Source organism: Myxocyprinus asiaticus, chromosome 15, assembly GCF_019703515.2.
Source record: "Myxocyprinus asiaticus isolate MX2 ecotype Aquarium Trade chromosome 15, UBuf_Myxa_2, whole genome shotgun sequence".
NCBI classification, from domain to species: domain Eukaryota; kingdom Metazoa; phylum Chordata; class Actinopteri; order Cypriniformes; family Catostomidae; genus Myxocyprinus; species Myxocyprinus asiaticus.
This window is the reverse complement of record NC_059358.1, coordinates 10,753,929-10,775,616: the sequence shown is the minus strand read 5'-3', so window position 1 is coordinate 10,775,616 and position 21,688 is coordinate 10,753,929. Positions and strand designations below refer to the sequence as shown.

The 21,688-nt window shown below is 38.6% G+C and overlaps 1 protein-coding gene across 1 annotated transcript in view; it reads right to left on the bottom strand.

Moving 5' to 3' along the window:
* LOC127453442 (neural-cadherin-like) overlaps positions 1-21,688 on the bottom strand; it is a 212,896-nt gene that overhangs the window by 18,030 nt on the left and 173,178 nt on the right. The window contains exons 13-22 of the mRNA XM_051719776.1: positions 19,720-19,969; positions 17,815-17,942; positions 17,215-17,401; positions 16,198-16,341; positions 10,535-10,818; positions 8,016-9,633; positions 7,034-7,127; positions 4,706-4,890; positions 4,044-4,279; positions 91-368 (exon numbers count right to left, since the gene is read on the bottom strand). Coding sequence (XP_051575736.1) covers positions 91-368; positions 4,044-4,279; positions 4,706-4,890; positions 7,034-7,127; positions 8,016-9,633; positions 10,535-10,818; positions 16,198-16,341; positions 17,215-17,401; positions 17,815-17,942; positions 19,720-19,969 — 3,404 coding nt within the window. The remainder of the gene's footprint in view (positions 1-90; positions 369-4,043; positions 4,280-4,705; positions 4,891-7,033; positions 7,128-8,015; positions 9,634-10,534; positions 10,819-16,197; positions 16,342-17,214; positions 17,402-17,814; positions 17,943-19,719; positions 19,970-21,688) is intronic.

The following is a 21,688-nucleotide window of genomic DNA, read 5'->3' as shown; positions in this document are numbered from 1 at the left end:
CTAAATCAAAAGTAAACTCATCTCATACCTAACCTACCAAGTTCTATATTTCACAAAAAAATTATTTCATTGAATGGCAGGCTGTATTACCTGTAACCCAATTCGCTGTCCACACATGTGCCGCCATTCAGGCAGGGGTTTTGTGGGTATGAAGAGCAGTGCAGGTGAACACTCTCTCTGGCCAGGCAGCCACACTGAGCACTTGCTTTGGCTGAGACAGACACCAGAGAGACATTTCCATTGTTCAGTACTGTAGGGGTGTCACTGAATGTCAATTTGCTAGAGCAGCCGCCTGTCTGACCACAGCTTGCATAGGCGCACTCGTCCACCCCCACCTGTAGGATGGCCACACCCAGAGCTGACTCCAACTGAAAGAGAAAATGTAGATCCTTCTTAACCCTATGCACTGTTCATCATTTAATCAAATTCCAATTGTTCCCAGACAAAAGTGTAATTTTTTTTAATTGTTATGAAAGAAATGTAACAACTCTAACTTCAATCATGTAAAAGCACTAAAGTTGTGCATTTCGGGTGGGCTTTTGGGTATTTAGACCTTATTATTATTTATTTTTTTATTGACTTTTATGAATATTTTCTCAAGTACTGAACCAATCCTCATAAATTATATAAAATTTTTGAAAGCTTAAAGTCTCAATAATCAAACTGTGCTGTCCATTTAAAAAAAAACCCAGATGAAATTCCAAGTATAGAGCTACTTATTCATCCCTGGTTGAAGAGATGTTTCCTAGATTTTGTCAAAAGTTCTGCCTTTAGATATAAACGGCAAAAAAAGAAACATCCTCTCACTTTCAACTGCTTTTATTTTCAGTAAACTCAACGTGTAAATATTTGTATGAACATAAAAAGATTCAACAACTAAGACATAAACTGAACAAGTTTCACAGACATGTGACTAACAGAAATGGAATAATTTGTCCCTGAACAAAGGGGGGGGGTCAAAATCAAAAGTAACAGTCAGTATCTGGTGTGGCCACCAGCTGCATTAAGTACTGCAGTGAATCTCCTCCTCATGGACTGCACCAGATTTGCCAGTTCTTGCTGTGAGATGTTACCCCATTCTTCCACCAAGGCACTTGCAAGTTCCCGGACATTTCTGGGGGGAATGGCCCTAGCCCTCACCCTCCAATCCAATAGGTCCCAGACGTGCTCAATGGGATTGAGATTCTGGCTCTTCGCTGGCCATGGCAGAACACTGACATTCCTGTCTTGCAGGAAATCATGCACAGAACGAGCAGTATGGCTGGTGGCATTGTCATGCTGGAGGGTCATGTCAGAATAAGCCTGCAGGAAGGGTACCACATGAGGGAGGAGGATGTCTTCCCACAGTGTTGAGATTGCCTGCAATGACAACAAGCTCAGTCCGATGATGCTGTGACACACCGTCCCAGACCATGACGGACCCTCCACCACGAGTCCGACCTTCACCCCTGGTGATACAAAACCACAACTCGTCAGTGAAGAGCACTTTTTACCAGTTCTGTCTGGTCCAGCGAAGTTGGGTTTCTGCCCATAGGCAATGTTGTTGCCTTTGATGTCTGGTAAGGACCTGCCTTACAACAGGCCTACAAGCCCTCAGTCCAGCCTCTCTCAGCCTATTGCGGACAGTCTGAACACTGATGGAGGGATTGTGCATTCCTGGTGTAACTCGGGCAGTTGTTGTTGCCATCCTGTACCTGTCCCGCAGGTGTGATAATCGAATGTACTGATCCGGTGCAGCTGTTGTTACACGTGGTCTGCCACTGCAAGGATGATCAGCTGTCCTTCCTGTCTCCCTGTAGCGCTGTCTTAGGTGTCTCACAGTACAGACATTACAATTTATTGCCCTGGCCACATCTGCAGTCCTCATGCCTCCATGCAGCATGCCTAAGGCACGATCACGCAGATGAGAAGGGACCCTGGGCATCTTTCTTTTGGTGTTTTTCAGAGTCAGTAGAAAGGTCTCTTTAGTGTCCTAAATTTTTATAACTGTGACCTTAATTGCCTACTGTCTGCAAGCTGTCAGTGTCTTAACGACCGTTCCACAGGTGCATGTTCATTAATTGTTTATGGTTCATTGAACAAGCATGGAAAACATTGTTTAAACCCTTTACAATAAAATCTGTAAAGTTATTTGGATTTTTACAAACTTATCTTTAAAATACAGTGTCCAGAAAAAGGGACATTTCTTTTTTTGCTGAGTTTATATTTAAACATGATCAAAGACTACTTTTGTCAAAGTTTTGCTTTTTGTTTCATCTTATAGAGTTTTGTGTTCCTTGCCACAGTCGCCTTAGGCTTGCTCACTGGGGTTCTAAATCCAATTATTATTTAACTATTTAATTATTTATTTGTATACACAATTTACAATTACACAATGATGACTCTAAGACTAGATATTACAGTTTCTTTTCTGTTAAAGCATGACTTTCTGTAAAGCTGCTTTGAAATGATGTGTGTTGTGAAAAACGCAATACAAATAAAAATGACTTTTTTGATTTGTTTGAGGTTACTTTTGTCAGTTTTTGCAATAATGCCACATTATTATTACAGTCAACCCTGAACATGGTGTTACAAAGAGAGGACATATATAGAGAAAGCATCACTTATCATTTTTTTCAAACATCAAAATTCAATTACTCAATAAAGTAATTCAATATAAATGTCAAGAAAATTAACATAAATGTGCAGTGATAACTCAAACAGATGAATAACATTATCATTGGTAAACCTAGCATTTATTTAGCAAAATTCTATCTGTGTATCTGTATCTGTGTGTATTTGTATGTGTGTGTGTATGTGTGTGTGCGTGCATGTGCGTGTGCATGCATATTGGGTCCAAATTGCTTCCAAAAATGACCTGAAATGAGTAATAACCTAATTTATCCCTGGTTGTAGCCAGATAAATGTATGTGTGTGCGTGTGTTCAGCATTGTAGATGTGTTATGGTCTCACCAATTCATTTTGGTGAGTGTGTTTTCTGCATTGTGGTTGATTTATTAATTTTTTTGACACATTTAAAAAAAAAAAAAAAGTTCTGTTTTATAGTCTTACCAGTTCAGTTTTGTGTGTGTGAGTGTGTGTGTGCTTTGCACTCTTGATTTTTGGTAGTCTCACCTCTTCATGTCTGTGTGTGTTTTTTTCTGCATTGTGGCTGTTCTTTAGATTTTATATAATAAATAATGAAAAAAAAAAAAAGAAAGAATCTCAGAATTTTAATGTTTCCCATTCATTTCCTATTTCGGTCACTTTTGACAGTACAAGTACAAGTTAACTTTTTTTTCTACCACTAGACTGATCAAATCAACTCATCAAATGGATGAAAAGTCCCCAAGTTTCATACCCATCAAACAAAGGAAACCAGTTTTATTGAAGAAACAAAATTGATTTATACATGACTGAATAGTACATGAGAATTAATTACTCTATTAATGTTACTTCCATCATTTATTCAGTTTCCTTACATTTGCTAAGTGTTACTGTTTAAAAATAATTTTTATGGGCCTTCTACCGTTAAATAATGGGATAGTAGAGTAGAAGAAAAAAAAAATTAGTTTGTGCCTATGTGATTTAATTAATTAATTCAATTATATAATTTTAATATTTAATTTAATTGAATTATTGCTTGTTTAACTCATTTGCACTATTGTTTTTTTGTATATTACCAGTAACTTCACTTTTTAATGGTAAGAAATTGATGGTAAGAATTGATAATCATAGGAAATCGTTATTTAGATCACAAATTTGCCATTATTAGGAGCAGAATCATAGATACTTGCATCTACTGACCAGACAAGTTTCGAATTATACAGTATTAACTGATTCATCATAATCATTTTGTTGTTGTGTTTATTAGTATGGGTGTGTTTTCAGCCCACCATCTCATGCCTTACATGGAAATGAAATATTCATTGACTCTAGTGCAGTGTGCAGGTATGAGATGTCTGTATGAGGAGTCCATAGTCTCCATGTCTGTCTATGTAAGAAACAGGAGACTTGTATTGATGTGAAAGTGTGCATGTAAAAGTGCGTTTTTTCTTTCTCACCTTGGCTTTGTGCATGGCCACATAGCCGTGGAGTTTCTCTGGCTTGTAGTACGGTGAGCCGTGAGCAGCAAACCACACACTAAGGTGGTGCTGAGCTGACTGGCTGCCATAGGCCAGACTGAAGACATCTACATTCTCCACATCTGTCTGCAAGAGCTCAGACAAGAAGCGCCGGAGACGCATATATCGGCTCTCCTCATTCACAGATGTCCAGAAAAACTCATTTGCCGTTATGTCTATAAACACCAAAAACATACAAAGATACTCTTATAAAAATGTGTTTATAACCATCAGAACTTATCAACAATATAAAATCTAAAGTTATTTATTAAAGGGATCATATCACACATCGTTTTCATCATTTTATTTTGTCCCTGAGGTTCACTAATAATGTTAAACCAAGTTTCTTGCACAAAAACAGTCATAATTTAGTATTGCAATACCATTTCAGACCCTCTCTGGTCATTTTGGACTATAGAGGAAGTTTTCATACTTCTAGTATGTTTAAAAAGTATATAAAAGAAAAATTCAGTTTTTCATGATATGACTTCTTTAAACATAATACTTATGCATACGATATGTGTCTTAAGAATGAATAGATAAACAAATGACAAAAATATAGCCTGACTATATTAAGAATTTTTAAAGGGAGAATAACTCACTGGCTAATCTAATAGACCCAGCGTTCTTCAGCGCCTGCTCCTCTAGTTCAGTCACTGTGACCTCAGCTGTGGAGGTGACGTCAGGCCAGTTCTTATCTGCCACCCTCACATGCAGATTGTAGAAACCTGCCTGTGTCCCCTCTCTGATGCTCAGCTGACCAGTGTTCTGGTTAAGGCTGAACTGTCTGTGCAGGTTCATGTGCAGTGGGAAAGGAGGCAAATAATCATGAATCAACTTGTATTGATGCTCATCTCTTTTTACCACATTTGAAGAGATAATTCACCCATAAATGTAAATTAATGGATCCTTTACTCACGCTCATATCATTCAGATTCTATATTATTGCCTTTCTTCTGTAGGACATAAAAGGAGATATTTAGCAGAATGTCCAAGCTGCTGTTTTTAACACATATGAAAGTGAATGGGGTTGGATGGTATTGAGCTTAAAAAATAAATAAAATAAAAAAAGACAAAAAACACTATAGAAGTATTATAAAAGTAGTTCATATGACTCAAGCATTAAAGTCCAAGTTTTGAGGTCAATGATGTCAAACTTCCTTAGTTCTTGTGTCTTTCAAACCTTTAATATGTCTTCAGAAGACTTGGAATATAGTACACATGTCATATGGAATACATTTATGAGGTCCTAACATTTGTATATGGTCCTTCTTGTCATATTTGGAGCTCCAGAGTGTCAGTCCCCAATCACTTTCACTGTATGGAAAAGAGGAGTGTGAAAATTGCCAAATATCTCCTTTTGCATTCCAAGAGTGAAACAAAGCCATACAGGTTTGAAACAACATGAGGGTAAGTACATTATGAAAGAATTTTCATTTTTATTGTTATTTCCACTATACTGAGATTCACCGGAGGGAAAATAACTGTACAGTAACTTGAGAGTCATTCCCAGATTCATTCCTAGATCATCACACATGAGAGGGCAGCAGTGCAGTGCACAGAAGTGATGCTGTAAAATGACTCATGCTGTATTATTAATGGCAGTGTGTATATCGGTTAAGAACTTATGTCAACTCCTGTCTCTGTCTGAGGATGACAGGGACACTTCTGCTGCTTTGAATAGGAGAGATTCCAGGAACAGCTGGGCAACACAACTCTCACTCCTTCTCACACTCTCCCTCTGTATACATACACTTTCTCTAGGTTACTCAAGGTTTCCCAAATGGCAAATTGATCTTTGTTTATATATATATATATATATGTATGTATGTATATATATTCCAGTGGGGTAAGAAAAATAAAGTTAAATCAAGATATATTCTCTGAAAACGAAGTTCACTTTTTTAATAAACTTAACTTAATGGAAACGTAATGGAAAACAAGACCATGTACATATAATGCAAGGTAACATATGAACACTGTGAAACATGGAACAAGATAACCCACAATTACATTTAACCAGGGTTAAAAATTTCTTTCAAGTGTGAAATGCAAGAAGTCTATGCACGACCACACTTCACTATGGGGATGAAGGACATGTGCTAAAAAAGCTCAGTTAATCTAGCACTTCTATTAAATCAGCACTTGTTTATGACTTGTATAATATACCATTTGTACTGATGCTTTTCTTTGCCATGTAAATAACACGAGAAATTCAGCACCAAGGTCATTAAACTCACATTAGCCATTGCTGAAATTAAATTCAATCATGTTCACATAACAAGAATAGAGTTCCAGCTCGAATGTGACCTTCAGCTCTGGTGCCAAATTAGGTACTTAACTGTCAAGTAAGCAAATGAAAAACTGCCTGGATCGAAGCAATGTTCTCGGTGCCAAGAGATGTGTCACGCTAGCTAGCACCAAACTGCTAATGTATTAATGTTTTAATTATCAAAATTAATGAGGGCAAATCCTCCACAACACTTTTCCGGGCACAGCTTTGAACGAAACTTCAAATGGACTATGATTGAACTCAAGACTAAACTGATTAAGTTGGCATTTGTAGTCAGAGTATTAGCGTAATCACTCTTCTTGAAGGTGCCATCACTGGCACAAGTCACAGAGGCTTGTTTTGACAAAGATCATCACTTTCATGGAGCGATTAAAGAGAGCTTCTAGCCAACAATGTTTGTTCTAATCATTTACCTGAAGAGAATCCTTGTCTGACTTCAGAGTGAATTTTGAATTCTATTTTTGATTAAGTATTAAAAAGCAAGCGACAGGCAAGGTGTCGGTGAGCCAATATACAGCGCTCAAGAGCATGCTCTCATTCTTTATCATTGCCTTACTTTTGTTCTTTTTTTCTTGCCTTGTCAGTGTCAGTTTACACAGTCATGTTTGAATGAAACATCAATAGAAGATCAAAGCACCTGGGGGGTTTGCCTTCAAACTTGTACACCTTTTCGCTCCAATCATCAAGGTCAGGGGATTGAACCTGTCCAAGTACCATGGTGGGGAGTATACCTGGGGAAAATACATAATGAGGTTAGAGGAAAGCTACCTCCATCCAGGCTGTGCTATACCTGGGGCAATGTGTGTGTGAGTGTGTGTGGGTGGGACAGACATATCTTTAAAGAGATAAGCAAAAAGCAGGGCATCTCATTGGCACGTATGGACCCACTTAAACAGCACAGTGGGGGGGATATGATGCTATTAGCATGCAACATTGCCATTTCTCCAAAAGGAAAAACGAAATGCTGTAATCCTGTTAGTCATGAAATCAACATCTTTTAAAATGGCTCCTGTTTATGTGGCTCTTAAACCTAGGATTTAAGTAAAAATTTTAATGCCTTGCTATGTTTGAGCTATGTGACAAATTCTTAATAGAGGGTTAATGCATTAACATCAGAGGAAAGAGAAAATGCTAAAAATATTTTAAGTAATACTACATTTCTTTCTTAATATGCAATGTATTAAGCTTACAGATAGCATTACAAACTAAAAAGATTATTGCAGGGGACAACATGAACATAAGTAACAAATAAAAATTAATGTGACTCTCCCATGTTTTGGTTTTGGACATGGTACAATGTTACCGACATGTTTGTTAGTCTTACATGAAAGTACTTAAGTGGTCCTATTACCTATTGTATACTGTACTTTGATATACCATCCATAATACTACAGTGGTAAATGTCTGAAACAACATGGTAGTATCATGATATTTTTTTGAAGTACACTGGAGTAATTTATCTATATCATATTACATGAATATTTTAATCATACAGTACCATAGTATATGTTGAAATACAATGGTATCACCAATTGATACCACCACTGTACCATGATACCGCAATTATACTTTTTGAATGGGGTAGCACAGCAGAATAATGACATTCCTTTGGAACATACCCTGTAAGTTGTACACTATAAACTCGCTGTGTCCAGGAGCATGGGGGTTATCATTTTTGTCTCCGATAATGACAGTAAGAGTACTGGTGGAGCTCATTGGAGGAGAGCCACTGTCAATCATCAGGATGGGGAGAAGGTACTGGTTCTGTTGTTCCCGGTCAAAGGTGCGGAGAGCGGTTATCATGGCACTGCCATTTCGCAGGTCAGTCAAGTTAAAGTTGGTCACATCAGAAGTTAACATCAGTAGACGGATGGAAAAAGGCCCTCCGTTTGACGATGTGTCTCGATCAATGGCATGTAGCAGAACCGAAGTGTCATTCATGCGAACGACTTGTGGCGCAATAGTGTTCTCCCATACAATGGGCCGATATGCAGCCTCAAACTCTGGTCCGTTGTCATTGACGTCCTGTACGGTAACTAGAACAATGGCAGAACCGGTAAGAGCAGGACTGCCCATGTCTGTGGCTAAGATCATGAGCCTATACTGGGACACCTTCTCCCTGTCCAGAAAGTCAGCCACTACAACCCAACCACTCTTGTCCACCAAAAATTGCTGAAAGGGGTCAGATTCTGGGGCAATGCTATACGTGAACCTCCCATTTTGACCAGAATCCAAATCCACAGCAGTCACCTGAGCCACAATGGTGCCGACTGGAACGTCTTCGAACATCGAACCAGCTTCATAGAACTGTGGGAAGAAGACTGGTGCATGGTCATTGGAATCTTCAACCTGGATGACGCAGTAAGCCAGGCTGAAGAAGTCAGCATCTTCTACTTTGATGGTCAGGTTGAAAGTGCGCTCATGTGGCTTCTCAAAGTCGATCTTCTTCTTCAGCCTCACCACACCACGGTGGTTCACCTTGTCCGTCTCAATGAAAAACTTGCGGTCTTCATCTCCACCAATGATGCTGAAGGTCATGACTGAATTTTCACCTTCATCTCCATCGGTGGCAGCCACTACCACTACCTCGCTGTTGATGTCCAAGTTCTCTGGCATTGACGCCATGTAGACCCTTTGGGTGAAAACTGGAGGGTGATCATTTACATCGGAAACCACAATCGTGGCTGTTCCTGTCCCGGAAAGTCCTCCTCCATCCCGAGCTTCCACCACAACAAGATATCTGTCCACCACTTCCCTGTCCAAAGAACGCAGAACGGTATAGATGGTGCCAGTGGCTGGATTGATGGAGAAGAGGTTAAGATTGATTTCATTACGCACATTCTGCACAATTCTGTATGTCAGGATAGCGTTCTTGCCAGCTTTTGGATCGTCTACATCGGTGGCCCGCATCTCCATTATGGAAGTGTCTGCTGGGGAGTTCTCAGGTACATGACCCAAAGAGCAGTTATCCGTGGCACACAGGAAGACAGGTGCATTGTCATTGATATCCTGCACATCGACTAGAACATCGGCAAACCCCGTTAGACCAGCCCAGTTCTCATCGGTGGCCAGTACAAGGAACTGCCAGGCCGAACGAACCTCGCGATCTAAACGCCGCTGTGCATAGATCCTACCATTCAACTCATCAATGGTAAATTCACTACCAGCACCCTGCCCATGTAGAGAATACCGCACTGCACTCTGGTCCGCCTCCTGATCTGGATCTGTGGCGGAGACCTGGGAGAACAGCAGTGGGGAAAAAAGAGGAATGTATATTTGAATTCAACACACTGATCACAGAACATATGAGGCAATTAAAAGTGTATAGTCACAGCAAAGGAATGCGATTGTTCTCCCCACCTTTTATCCAGTTTGGTTATGCAAAGCCTTTGAAGTTTTTTTTTTTTTTTACTGATAGCACAATACAGAAATATTGAGACATGCTAGCGGAGAATGACAACCATGGCAAGGTGTGTCAAAGCATTCATTTCAAATAGGGTTTCTTTTCTTCTTAAACTTTAACTTCAAGATCACATTAATAAACATTACATATCACTTCAAGGCAACCCACAACAAAACTGGAACCAATTTATGGCATAAGGTACAAGGCACACACAAAATCAGTTCTACATCTCAGCAATATGCCAAGGTTGATTAGCCTCTCTACAAGAATATTACCATGTTTTTCAATTCTCCTGCGGTTTTCTAATCCTCAGCACCTGTTGTGCATCCATAATATTTCAATGAGTGTATAGTTTATACAGTGTAAATACTATACAGAGGCTGCAAAAAGTATTTGGAGCACTTTAACATGCTCAAGTAACACATATAAAAAGAACATACTGTATGTCATTGCATTATCTAACAATATTAAACTATGCGGCATCTGCAAACAATTGATGCTAGACCTTTTTCTCAGAACTAACTTTATTTTTCGGGGCAATTTTTCAAATGAACTTTGTCCAAGCCAAGAAGATTTTTAGTGGGTGTATGTCCACTTGTGTATCTCAAGTTCACAATGTCCTAGCAGAGTCACATCACATTAACTATAAACATATTTCACTTAAGTCTGACAACCAGAAAGTGTCTAAAAATATTTTTTTAAGTCAATGTAAGCTTGAGTGTTTTAACCCCTCACCTCTAGTACAAGAACAGGCAGCTCCGTAAGCTCCTCTGTGACTCTGGCATGGTACTCGGTTTGAGTGAAAATAGGTGCCTCATCATTCTGGTTGATGACATTAATGACAACCATTGTCTGGTTTTCCCACTTTCCATCCGATGCGACCAGCTGTAACTCGTAGCGCTGCACCTGCTCGTAGTCCAGCTGCTGGGCAATAAAAATCGTGCCAACCTCTGGCTCCACATCGAATGCGCCCATGGTGTTCCCCACGGTAATCTGGTAGCGCAGTTTGGCATTGGCACCTGTTTGGGGGGTTTGGGAAGTGTTAGCATTCAAGGAAGTGTTAAGCTTGGCTGAGCTGGATAAAAAGAGAATGTCAGCATTAATCTGTGCTCATTTGATGAGGATTACATAAAGGCAAAGAAAGCTCTAATACACACATTATATGATTGTGCCAAAATACAACATACATGCATTTCCACAAACAAAATGTCACATAAAGACTGTTTTTTACATATAGTTTTGTACCATATAGACAATAATTCTATTAATCAATATATAATTAAAGAAATCCCATGTAATCCTTTCATAAGAAGTAGCATTAGACTAAATAACCTTTCTCTGATCCAATATGAAATATGATACCCACTTAATGGTTTGTCGTCTTACCTTCAGTGTATATAGTTTGACCTAAGAGTGAGAAATTCTCCTGTGAGAATGTACCAGACAAAATGCATGATTTTTTTTTTTTTTTTTGTCAGAATACTTTCTGCTGGTGCAGTTTAATGTACAGAGACAACTACAGTATAAGCAAGCCATTTATAGGTTGACTTCCCTAAGAGTGTAACAAAACATACTGTAGACTCGTTTAAGCAGTCAAAAACAGTCAACATAACAACTGGCCCAACCAATGGTGTTAGTTTGGGATGAGACTACCTGTGATAAACCATTTAGCTGTGAATTGACTAGTTTGTCCGAACAATTGTAGATTGGTGGTGTGGAAAAGGTGGAGCGTTTGGGAACTCAGTTTGGAAGCATTCATTGTTTTTTATAGTTTCCATTTAGTTCTGCCTTTTTTCAGAAATGACACACCTTTAAGTACACAGAACAGTGATTGAAAAAGTATCCTAGAAAACAAGCACCACATTCTATCTTTTCCACTTTCCTACAAGATTTGTCCACCCATGGTACACTGCAGGAGTGAATGGCTCCAGTTTCGTTCCAGCTCTGTTTACCAGGCTGGATCAGATTTTATGAGACAAACACCATCTGGGCATGATGTGTGAAGATTTCATTAGAAAGTGTCATGCTCATCCTAGCTACGGCCATCATGGATGTGAAGTGCGATGTGTTGTGACACTTGCTGAGGGGAGCTCCAGTGATTTGCCAGAAGCGGATTCCTTAGTGACCAGCCGAGCCATATGGCACACCCTTCTCCCCAAAGCGCCACCAAAGGCCAACCAGCTTAAACTCAACTACTGGGATCCATAGCAACTGGTTCTCAACTGGTTTTGCTCCAGGAACCAGATTTTACATTGGACATCAAGTGGCGACCCAACACAATTAAAAAATCATACAAAAGTAAACGAAAATGTCCTTAAAATCAAATATTAAAATTATTAATATTAATAATATTAATATAATAGTAGATAAAAATAATTACATTATTAAAATATTTTTAATCTCTTCAGCCAATAACTCAATGACACAATGTTTTGGCACAAACCATGTTTATCCTTGTTGCAAGTGAACCTGTATTTAATGTAGTCTGGGTACTTTTTTTTTTTATTTTTATTTTTTTACCTTGAGTCATTTTATTCATTGTTTTCGAGAATGAGCGCAAATCATGCAGTAGTGTTTGGTTGGACACACAGCCTTTGACATCAACAACAAAAGTTATGAGAAGCGTTTCTTCTCTATTTTTAAAGTTGAGAAGCCTACAGTATTTATTTTGCTATCTTGACTATGTGGCAAGTTGTATTTTTTATTTGCATATAGCCTTGCCTTTTCCCAGTTGTCTGCAACACTATCAGAACAGGCTTGCGAGGCTGCTCCCCACCAGTTGAGAAGCACTGATCTATAGGATGGTCACTGGTGCTGAATGACAGCAGAAAAGTCTAGGAGACCTTTGGCTCATTTGACCGTTCAAGAAAGTTCTGCATGTTTTACATATTCTATCTTTGAAATCAGTCTGGAGTTTAATGAACAGCTCAAAGAGGGTGCTGCTAATCAGCTTTAGGAAACACTTAACAGGACTGTAAAATTCATCATCTCCTGTAAATCAGTTCCTAATTATTCCTATTCCCCATTTTCATCCCCAGTGTAATATGAAATATTGCATTTTAATGGCGATCTCATTCAATGTGCCTTTCAAGTTGGAAGGGGGGACAGAGGGACATCAAGTTCTGATTTGCATTCTCCTTCATAACAGTCGTGAGATATTAGCCTGGCTCTGGACTGTCCATTCAGCCGTGGCAGGTCACGCCACTCTTCTGCCAGCAATGCCGTCTCATCATTAATGAGCTATCAGACACCTGCGTGTCTTCATCTCACTGGCCCTGTCTCCTTCACCCCAGCCTGCTTGTTGACACGGCTCCACGCCACACGTAATTTGTCATGCATATGTAACAGTGAAGCCATGTTGCTGTGAGAGCCGTCGCGCTCCCGCCTGTTTGTTTATGTTGACAGATGAGTCGGAGTCACCATGCCCTGATGAAAATCAGAGTGAGATCAGGTGGAGGAATCGTATCATTGAGATGTGTGGAGGTGACAGGCAGAGGACGAGAAATGAGGGGGTGGGCAGACAGACAGGCTGGCACACTACATTGGATGGATAGGTGATTTGTCCAAGGCTGTCGTGCTCAGATTATCAGGAGCAACTCAATGGTTGTTGAAGGAAACTCAATAGTAGCGATTTTTTCCATCTAACATTCTGCCTAACATTGCCTGATTTTAGGGTGAACTATTCTCATACAGCCTACTTTACTGAAGAAAAATGGCATTACTGTTTGGTTTGTAATTTCTGACCCATTATTACTGATGATTCCAAAATTATCACAAGTCATTCTCGCAATTGCAACGAAATCTCATCTATGTTAGCCAGTTAGATAAGCTAGATAAGACAGAAGCTACTTTGGTGACATGTTTAAATAAGCAGAATTCACAACAACAATGTTCAATACACCACAGAAATCCAGATGTTTAACTTTGCAAGGCATAGCAAGTTATGCACAAGATCATCATATGTAAGATGTAGTGACAACACAGCACTGGTCTGATAGGCTAGATAGGCCATTCTTATTGTTGAGCCCTGATGTAATGGCCTGAATTCTCCAAAATGAACTTGTATGAGTCACACAGTAAACCGATGCTAAATTAACTGATCGCAGATAGTTTGGCAAGCTAATTCATACTGTAGCTCATGCATTCACATGGTTTCAGCAGCTAAGATGATGTTTTGAGGCAGTGTTGAATTTGTCTGTAGGATAAGTAGCTCTCTAATGACAAATAAAACATTTACTAAACAGCCATATTTCATTCGAGAGGTCAAACAATGCATAACAATAAGGTAAAGTTCGCTGTCAGCAATGTTTGTACACATGATAATACTGGCATCTTACATTACAAGGACAAAGAATACAGACCGCCTTTTTTAAGATGGTGTAACAGCTATAGTTACATCTTTGTAAAGTCTGTGTGCTACTGAAATAAACATGAACTTCCTGCAGTTCCAGCTTGCCCTTGAATCTGCAAACACACAACATAACCAAGTAAAGCATAGTGAGAAACATACTTAAAAAGTTGAAGGTGAATCTACAAAAATATGTCTGGATCATATTTCACCCCAAAATTAAAAGAATAAAATAAGAAATAATTTTTGCATTAAGAAAATTAAGCCTGTTGTTAGTACAATTAAAGGTGAAAAGTTATTTCTGTGCCAGAACTGCAACTTTTCCAAACACTCCCTCTGTCTACCATTCATCAGCAAACAGATAGTCCTGCACCAAACTTACGCCATAAGCTGGGCCAAATTTTGCAATGTTGGACATGACAGGATGCTCGAATAAACACGGCAATATTTTGATTGTGCTACCGAGCCACAGTGTTTACACTTTATGAGGAAATCAACCTAAAACGGGTTTAGTTATGGATGTCTCTGCATAAAACTTAAATGCTCATTTCAACCCCAATTCAATGAGAATTCAATGCTAATTCTCATTGATTTTAAGGTTAAATGTGACCTGGACATGTCACATGCTTCGTCAGATTCACTCAGAATGAGGAAGAGACTTTCAGACACATTCAGACACATCACCTGCTGAGTGACATGAAAGTCATCGAGGAAAATATGCCAATCAGCAAGTCTGTAGCTTAATGGCATTGTGCCATGTTTTATGGATTAACTTCCTCTAATATTGATCGTCGACATGTTCAGACACCTGTGCTAAGCACTTAGGACCAACACTGCACATAGTCCTACTCTCTGCCTCTCCATGTAATTTTAAAGGAGTAGTTCTACTAAAAATGAAAGTTCTGTCACTATTTACTCACCCTCTTGTCTTTCCAAACCTTTGTGACTTACTTTCTTCTGTGGAATGCAAATGAATAGATATTCCTTATCCAAGATATATTATTTATAAAATATATATGTTTTGAAAAAGAGTTTTCTTTTTCAAAATGGGGACTGTGGCTGTCAAGGTCCAAAAAATGTGAGCATGGTTGAGATTTGAGAACTATGATAGAGTTAAATATCATCAAATAATGATGCGAATAATACATTTCGGACTTTTCCTTATACAAAGCTACGGTACGGTTTCAGAATAATTGGAATATAGCGCACAAGTCTTATGGACCATATTTATGGATCTTTTATGGTGCTTTTTGCGCCAATTTTGGAGTCTGAATATATTATACAGATTTAGAATGATGTGAGGGCGAATAAATGATGACAAAAGTTTCATTTTCAGGTGAAATGTTCCTAATAAAAAACACCTTTATTTTTTTTTGTTTTTTTTTAGCAGATGGAATCATTTTGAGGCTTTGTTTTTTTTTGTTAGGGTGACAAAAGGTTCCAATTTATGCAGCTTGTTCAAGGCACCCTATTTCATTTCTCCATAAATAACTAGTCAAGCAACCTGTAATGCCTTTTTTTTTTTTTTTTTGGTCAAAAATCTGCTATTATACTTCACTTTCATTGTTTCACTATATTGTTCAAAAGGGCAGAGCTATTCTGTTCCATTTAAAAAATCTCAATCGTTATTGTTTGAGTTTAGGTATTGCTCAGATGTCACACATCTCATGTCAAAGTCTTTCACTCAAGGGTTTATCCCCATCATTAGAGAGGGCTTGCTACTTATTTAATAATTTTCTTGAAGACAACGAAGAGGAAACATATCAAAGAGACAAACATCAAATAAGGGACTGAAAATGTTACTCCCACATCTACCACAGAGATTTGCTAACAAGCTCAGCACAAAAAGGAGTGCATTTTCCACCTAGATTTATTTAGTAATTTCAACCCCTCCTCCTTTGTCTTTGTCAAAAATATCAGTGGGCTGTCAGAACAAACATCTGTACACAAACAAACAAATCAAAAACAAAGTAAAACAAAAACCAAAGATGAGTGACAGGGCCACCTGAATAAAATATTTGATTATGGCTGCATGCAGTGTAAAAATTACCCTCATCTTCATCGTTAGCTGTAACGGTAATGACCACATAGCCCACTTCCTTGTCTTCTTCCACACTGATCTCGTACACAGACTGAGAGAAGGCTGGAGCGTTGTCATTCACATCAGTGACAAAAACCCTCACATAGGCTGTATCTGTGGGACAAAAAGGTGTGTATTACTTCCAAATCACATTAATACATACAGTCTCTCAAGAAAAATTGGTAACAATTTCTTGAAGCCTATTTAAAATGCATTAAAATACATTCACAATGGCTTTTTAATACACATTATAATCAGTTTTATGGTCTCAGACCCAACATTGGTTAAGCTAATGTTGCTTTGTTGAGCTGGTCAGGCTGTTCCAACAGAGCGATGTTTTGCTATCTCCAGAATTTGGGGGAATTAAACTTTTAATAGCTTATAGTTGCCTTTACATATTAAGTTAGTATATCAGAGATAATTTTAACACACAAAACACTATTAACTTTACCTTTAAAATACTATACCTTTAAACAATCTAATGAATTAAGCACAATTAGGTTTTATTTAATGTGTTATGATTTCTAATGCATAAACATGTATAAACATGAATAGGTTAATAATGTATTAGAATATATTAACCATATATTTTATGTATATCACTTTCATATTTTTTAGGAAAACATATAATTAACAACAAAGTGTATTAATTATTGCACTGGGAATTATGTGTTATGTACACAGGCTTCATTGAACAAGTTATGGAGAATTTTTCTGTAAACAATTTACAAGAAATCATTAATACAAAACTGTTTTGATTAACATCCTAATGACTTTTAAATATTCCAACTGCGGCCTTATTAAATTATATGCAGCCTATATCACATACAAATCCCTGGGATGGCATTTGGTCTTCATTAGGAGTGAATCATTGGAGCCTTAATGAATGGAGCTCATCCTGGAGGCTAGTGTGCCCTGCTGTGATTGGTGGGGGGAGAAACAGGGGGACCGAGAGGTTAAGAAGACTTGAAGGTTGATGGATCACACCTGTGTTGGGTTGGCCCTGCTGGCTGGGCCGGGCTGACTCTGAGCTGTCCTGAGACTGGACCTCGATCAAGTAAGAGCCTTTCTGCTCACGGTCAAAGGTGGCCCGTGTCTGGATGATGCCCGTGTAGGAATTAATGCTGAAGAACTGTGAGTCACCACTTTGATCCTTTAGAATAATGTAGTTAATCTATATGGAAGAGAGTGCCAAAACAGATGAACATCTGAGAAATATGGACACATCAGGACTAAATCAGTGACTAAGGTTTTTGCTCTGCTGAGAAGGCCAGCATAGACCAGCATGAAGTTATATGGTGGTCCAGGCTGGTTTATGCTTGTTTAGTGTTGGTCTAGGTGGATCAACATGTTTTCTTTTCTTTCTTTTTTCTTTCTTTTTTTGAGCAAAGCTGGTTGATTGAGAAAGAAGGTAGATATACCATGCTGGGGACCAGCATCCAAAACATCATATGCTCATGTGCAATGCAATGAATCATCTAAGACTCTTTGCAAAAAAAAAAAAAAAACTGACATAAAGTCATGACAGTGTTTTGGTAGTTCTAGAGTAGAGAGAACCAAGATTGAACGGTTTCAGAGAGGTCTCACCATGCCATGGAGGCCAGAGTCCAGGTCAGAAGCTGAGACCTGTGCCACTGATGTGCCAATCTCTGCACCCTCTGGTACTGTTGCCTCATACGTGGATGACATGAAGAAAGGAACATTGTCGTTGACATCTGAAGACCAGGGTAATAAGAAAGAGAGCAAATTGTTACACATAAAAACAACAATGAAATAAATGTTACATGTGGACAAATGTCAGATAACAAGAAAACATCTTGTCAATGCATCTGTTGATGTTTTTATTGTTGGTATTTTACAGAATTTTTGCTTTGCTCAGAGGCTACCGTTTTATAGCTGGGGAGTTCTCAGTTATGTGTAATTGTAAGTTTTAACTTTGCCTTTGAGAAATAGAAATTGAGACAAATGTCGACAAACAGTAAGAGTATCGAGCTACAAAATTAATGTGATAGCATAGCTCAGATAATATGGTCTTTGAAGAATTTGATAAGAAATGTTTAACTCTATATTGAAATCTCTGGCTCTGCCTCTGTGTGCGCATTTTTAATATATGAATTCACTTAATGCAGGGGTCTATTGTCTGGATTCTCAGCTCTTCACTGATTACAGCACCTCTAACTAGCTTTTCATGGGCTTTTGTCTCCCTTTCTCTCCTATTTCAATCTCCATTTTTCTCGTAATTAATGCTGATGTGGTCTCAAATGTTGTGCCTCGGTGCCAAAGCTCTTCACCGTTCCTATCACACACACAGTCACTCTGCCCCCACACCCCCAGTGCCTATCACGAACTCATCAGCACTCTGTATTTCCACATACACTCAATGACAGCATAGAACACTTTTGTGTACAAATGCACAGCGCAGGCTAAATGAGCTATGAAGAAAGGGGAAAAAAAAAACATTAGTTTCAGCGCCTCAAACACAATCAGTGAATCAGATCAGACACTGCTGTGCTTCTGAGAAACTACGTTGGCATGAAATGCTGATTGCTGAACTACCGCAAATGTGTTTACCTCTCCGAGGGCACAGAAGCAACGTGAAACTGGTTGTCGAGGCATATTTGTAATGCACCAGTGAAAGGTGTCAACAAGGACTATTATCATTCTGTCATAGATTTCTTTCAAATATTTGTTCTCTTTCTTTCTCTTTGTTTTTCACTAACAAAAGTACCATTGTATTACTATGTTCTTTGGACATTGCACCATGGTAATATCATAATTTGGTTATACTACAGTTTTACCATGTTTTTTGTCCATTGTTCCATGGTAATATCCAATTTTATTTAGGTTATACCATGGCATACTATGTTTTTTTCACATTTTACTATGGTAATATCATAATTTTTGTTGTACCATGGTAATACCATGTTTTTGGAAACATAGCATGGTTAAACTATATCTTGGTGTTTTGAATATTTTATTTTATATGGACATGTACCATGGTATTCTTTGAAGTACCATGGATTATGTAATACCAGTACCGCCGATCCATATACACATGTTACGCATTCTGCATAGGGCACCAAATCCCTAGGGGGGCACCATCTTACCCTAGGGGAACACCAGAAATTCCACCACCTGGCCTTCCTCGCACGTTATACGTTTTTCAAGGACCCAATAGCAGTCGCGGAGCACAGACGATCGTCAGGTGAGCCCCATGTCAGACTGTTGCCTCGCCAAAATCCCCCTCCCCCAGCCCATCCCCACAATTGCGTAACTCTGAGTAGGGCATCAATTCGGCCCTTTGAAATACTATGGTATATGAATGTTGTTATCACTCATTACTATATGGTACAGCCAAAAAATTTGGTAAAGTTTTCCTATTTTTTTCTTTTACTCTTTTACTCAGCAACACTGCTTAAATTAACAGGGCCACAGGGCAGAAGGAGTAGGTTATAACATTGTATTTTACAGAAGATGATGAAAATATCTCACCTGTAATGTTGACATATACAGTAGTGAAGGAAGCTAGCGGTACAGCCGCCACATTCTGTACGCGCACGCGGAGCATAAAGAAACGTGTGGTTTCGTAGTCTAGATTCTCTGCCACCAGAATAGAGGCAGAACCATCCCTCCTGTTAGGCTTGATGTAAAAGCGCACAGGCATGTTGGTCTCGGGAACCTGACCTTCCTCCAAGTTGTAGGTCACCCTGGGGTCACCAAGTGGGGATGTCGCCTTTATGGTCTGTTGGGGAAAGGATAAGCGTTAACTTGGTGACATCAAACTACATAGTATGGCCTGCATGATGAAAAATAGCATTATCTAAAAGGTATATTCATTTACATCTATTACAATTTTATTTTTTTTGCCTACGTTTTTGTAAAGATGTTTTGTTACACTCATGGTATCATCAACTTTATTATATCAGCGGAGACGGAAATCCATTTCAGAGGCTAAGCAAGTTATAATTTGATTTTAAAAAAAGAATTATGCAGACAAACATTTTTGTTTCTTTAGAATAAAGTGAAAGTAAATAGGGTCAATTTTTTATTTTTTTGTTGACTTTAACAGCAAAGTTTGCAGGGAAACACCATTGCTATCACCAACAGAGTAAAACTAACTCTTAACCTGCACATGTCTGTTGTTTTGTGTTTAATTAGGTAAAAATTGCTTAGATATACTCTAAGAGTTTATAATTTTCTTTTTCCCCCACAAGAAGTATCAGGAAAAATACTGAAGCAATGCTCTTCCCAAGCTCAATAGGATAATTGGCATTATTTGTGAGAAGGCATTTGAAATCAGCAGAACCGTCGATCATCTGCTTGCTGACTGCAGCATGTGAATACATTAGACACGGTTCATCTGTAATCCATCCAATTTCCTATTGAACTGATATTGGCACTTATGGAGTAACTTTCTGCAGTAGTACTTTCCTGACTTCTTCCTCACTTAACTGCATTACGTCTTAATCATTTACACACTAAAAAACTGCACATACTGAAGACAGAGTAAACTTTAGGGACTGAAGATAAACACAGAAGAATATACAGTTAACACCAACTGGATGCATACAGAAAAGAATGGGGTGATGGCACTTTACGTTACGTCCAAGAGAATGCAAGCAACCGTTGAACTACAATGTACCAACCTCAAAATTAACATTTATTTGGTGTTTGACCAAAAACATGCGCATTTGACTTGGATACAAAACATACAGCTGAGTTTGGCTTGGATAATACAATATTACAGCTGGAATCTGTCTGTGAGGCGACCTCAAAACTTTTAACGGGCCGAAACACTTTTAACCCAAAACACCATTAACCAAATGACACTATAAAGCAAACAAGACATTCCTAAGACAATACGGCTAACGGCACAGCAACGGCAACACCGTCAAGAGTGACAGTCAAAGACAAAGTCCTAAACCATGTATGGTAGTTCAGTAGAGTAATACTTGGCATATAGGGCAGGTTATAAAACTAAGACGTAAGAGAAAAGAGTGAAAAAGTGGATGGAGAAAAAAAATAAGGGGAAAACATGGGGGCCAGTCAGCTATTAAATCAACTCTGGCTAGGATTTTGAGAAAAACAGCCCACCTCTACACAGAAAAAAATGCACCTTAAAAGCTATGTGGATTTTGCTTCCTGCTTTTATGGGTCGGCTTCAGCATCCGGAATGTGCCACCCAACAGAAATTACCTATTCAGGTCACTTTACTTGCCATTGTCACTTTGACAGAACTCCACTAACTTTGCTGACCTATACTATCCTTACAGCTCCACTACATCTCAACTCAGACTTCAATGCCAATACAGAGCTCAGCATCTGTTCAAATTTCACACTAAAATCAAAAGAAATCATAAGCTACTGCAGCCTAAACAATGATTTTTTTTTATTTAAATCTAAATAAATTGAATTAAGCACAACAAATGCTAGACCCCCTTCAGTTTGCTTACTGAGCAAA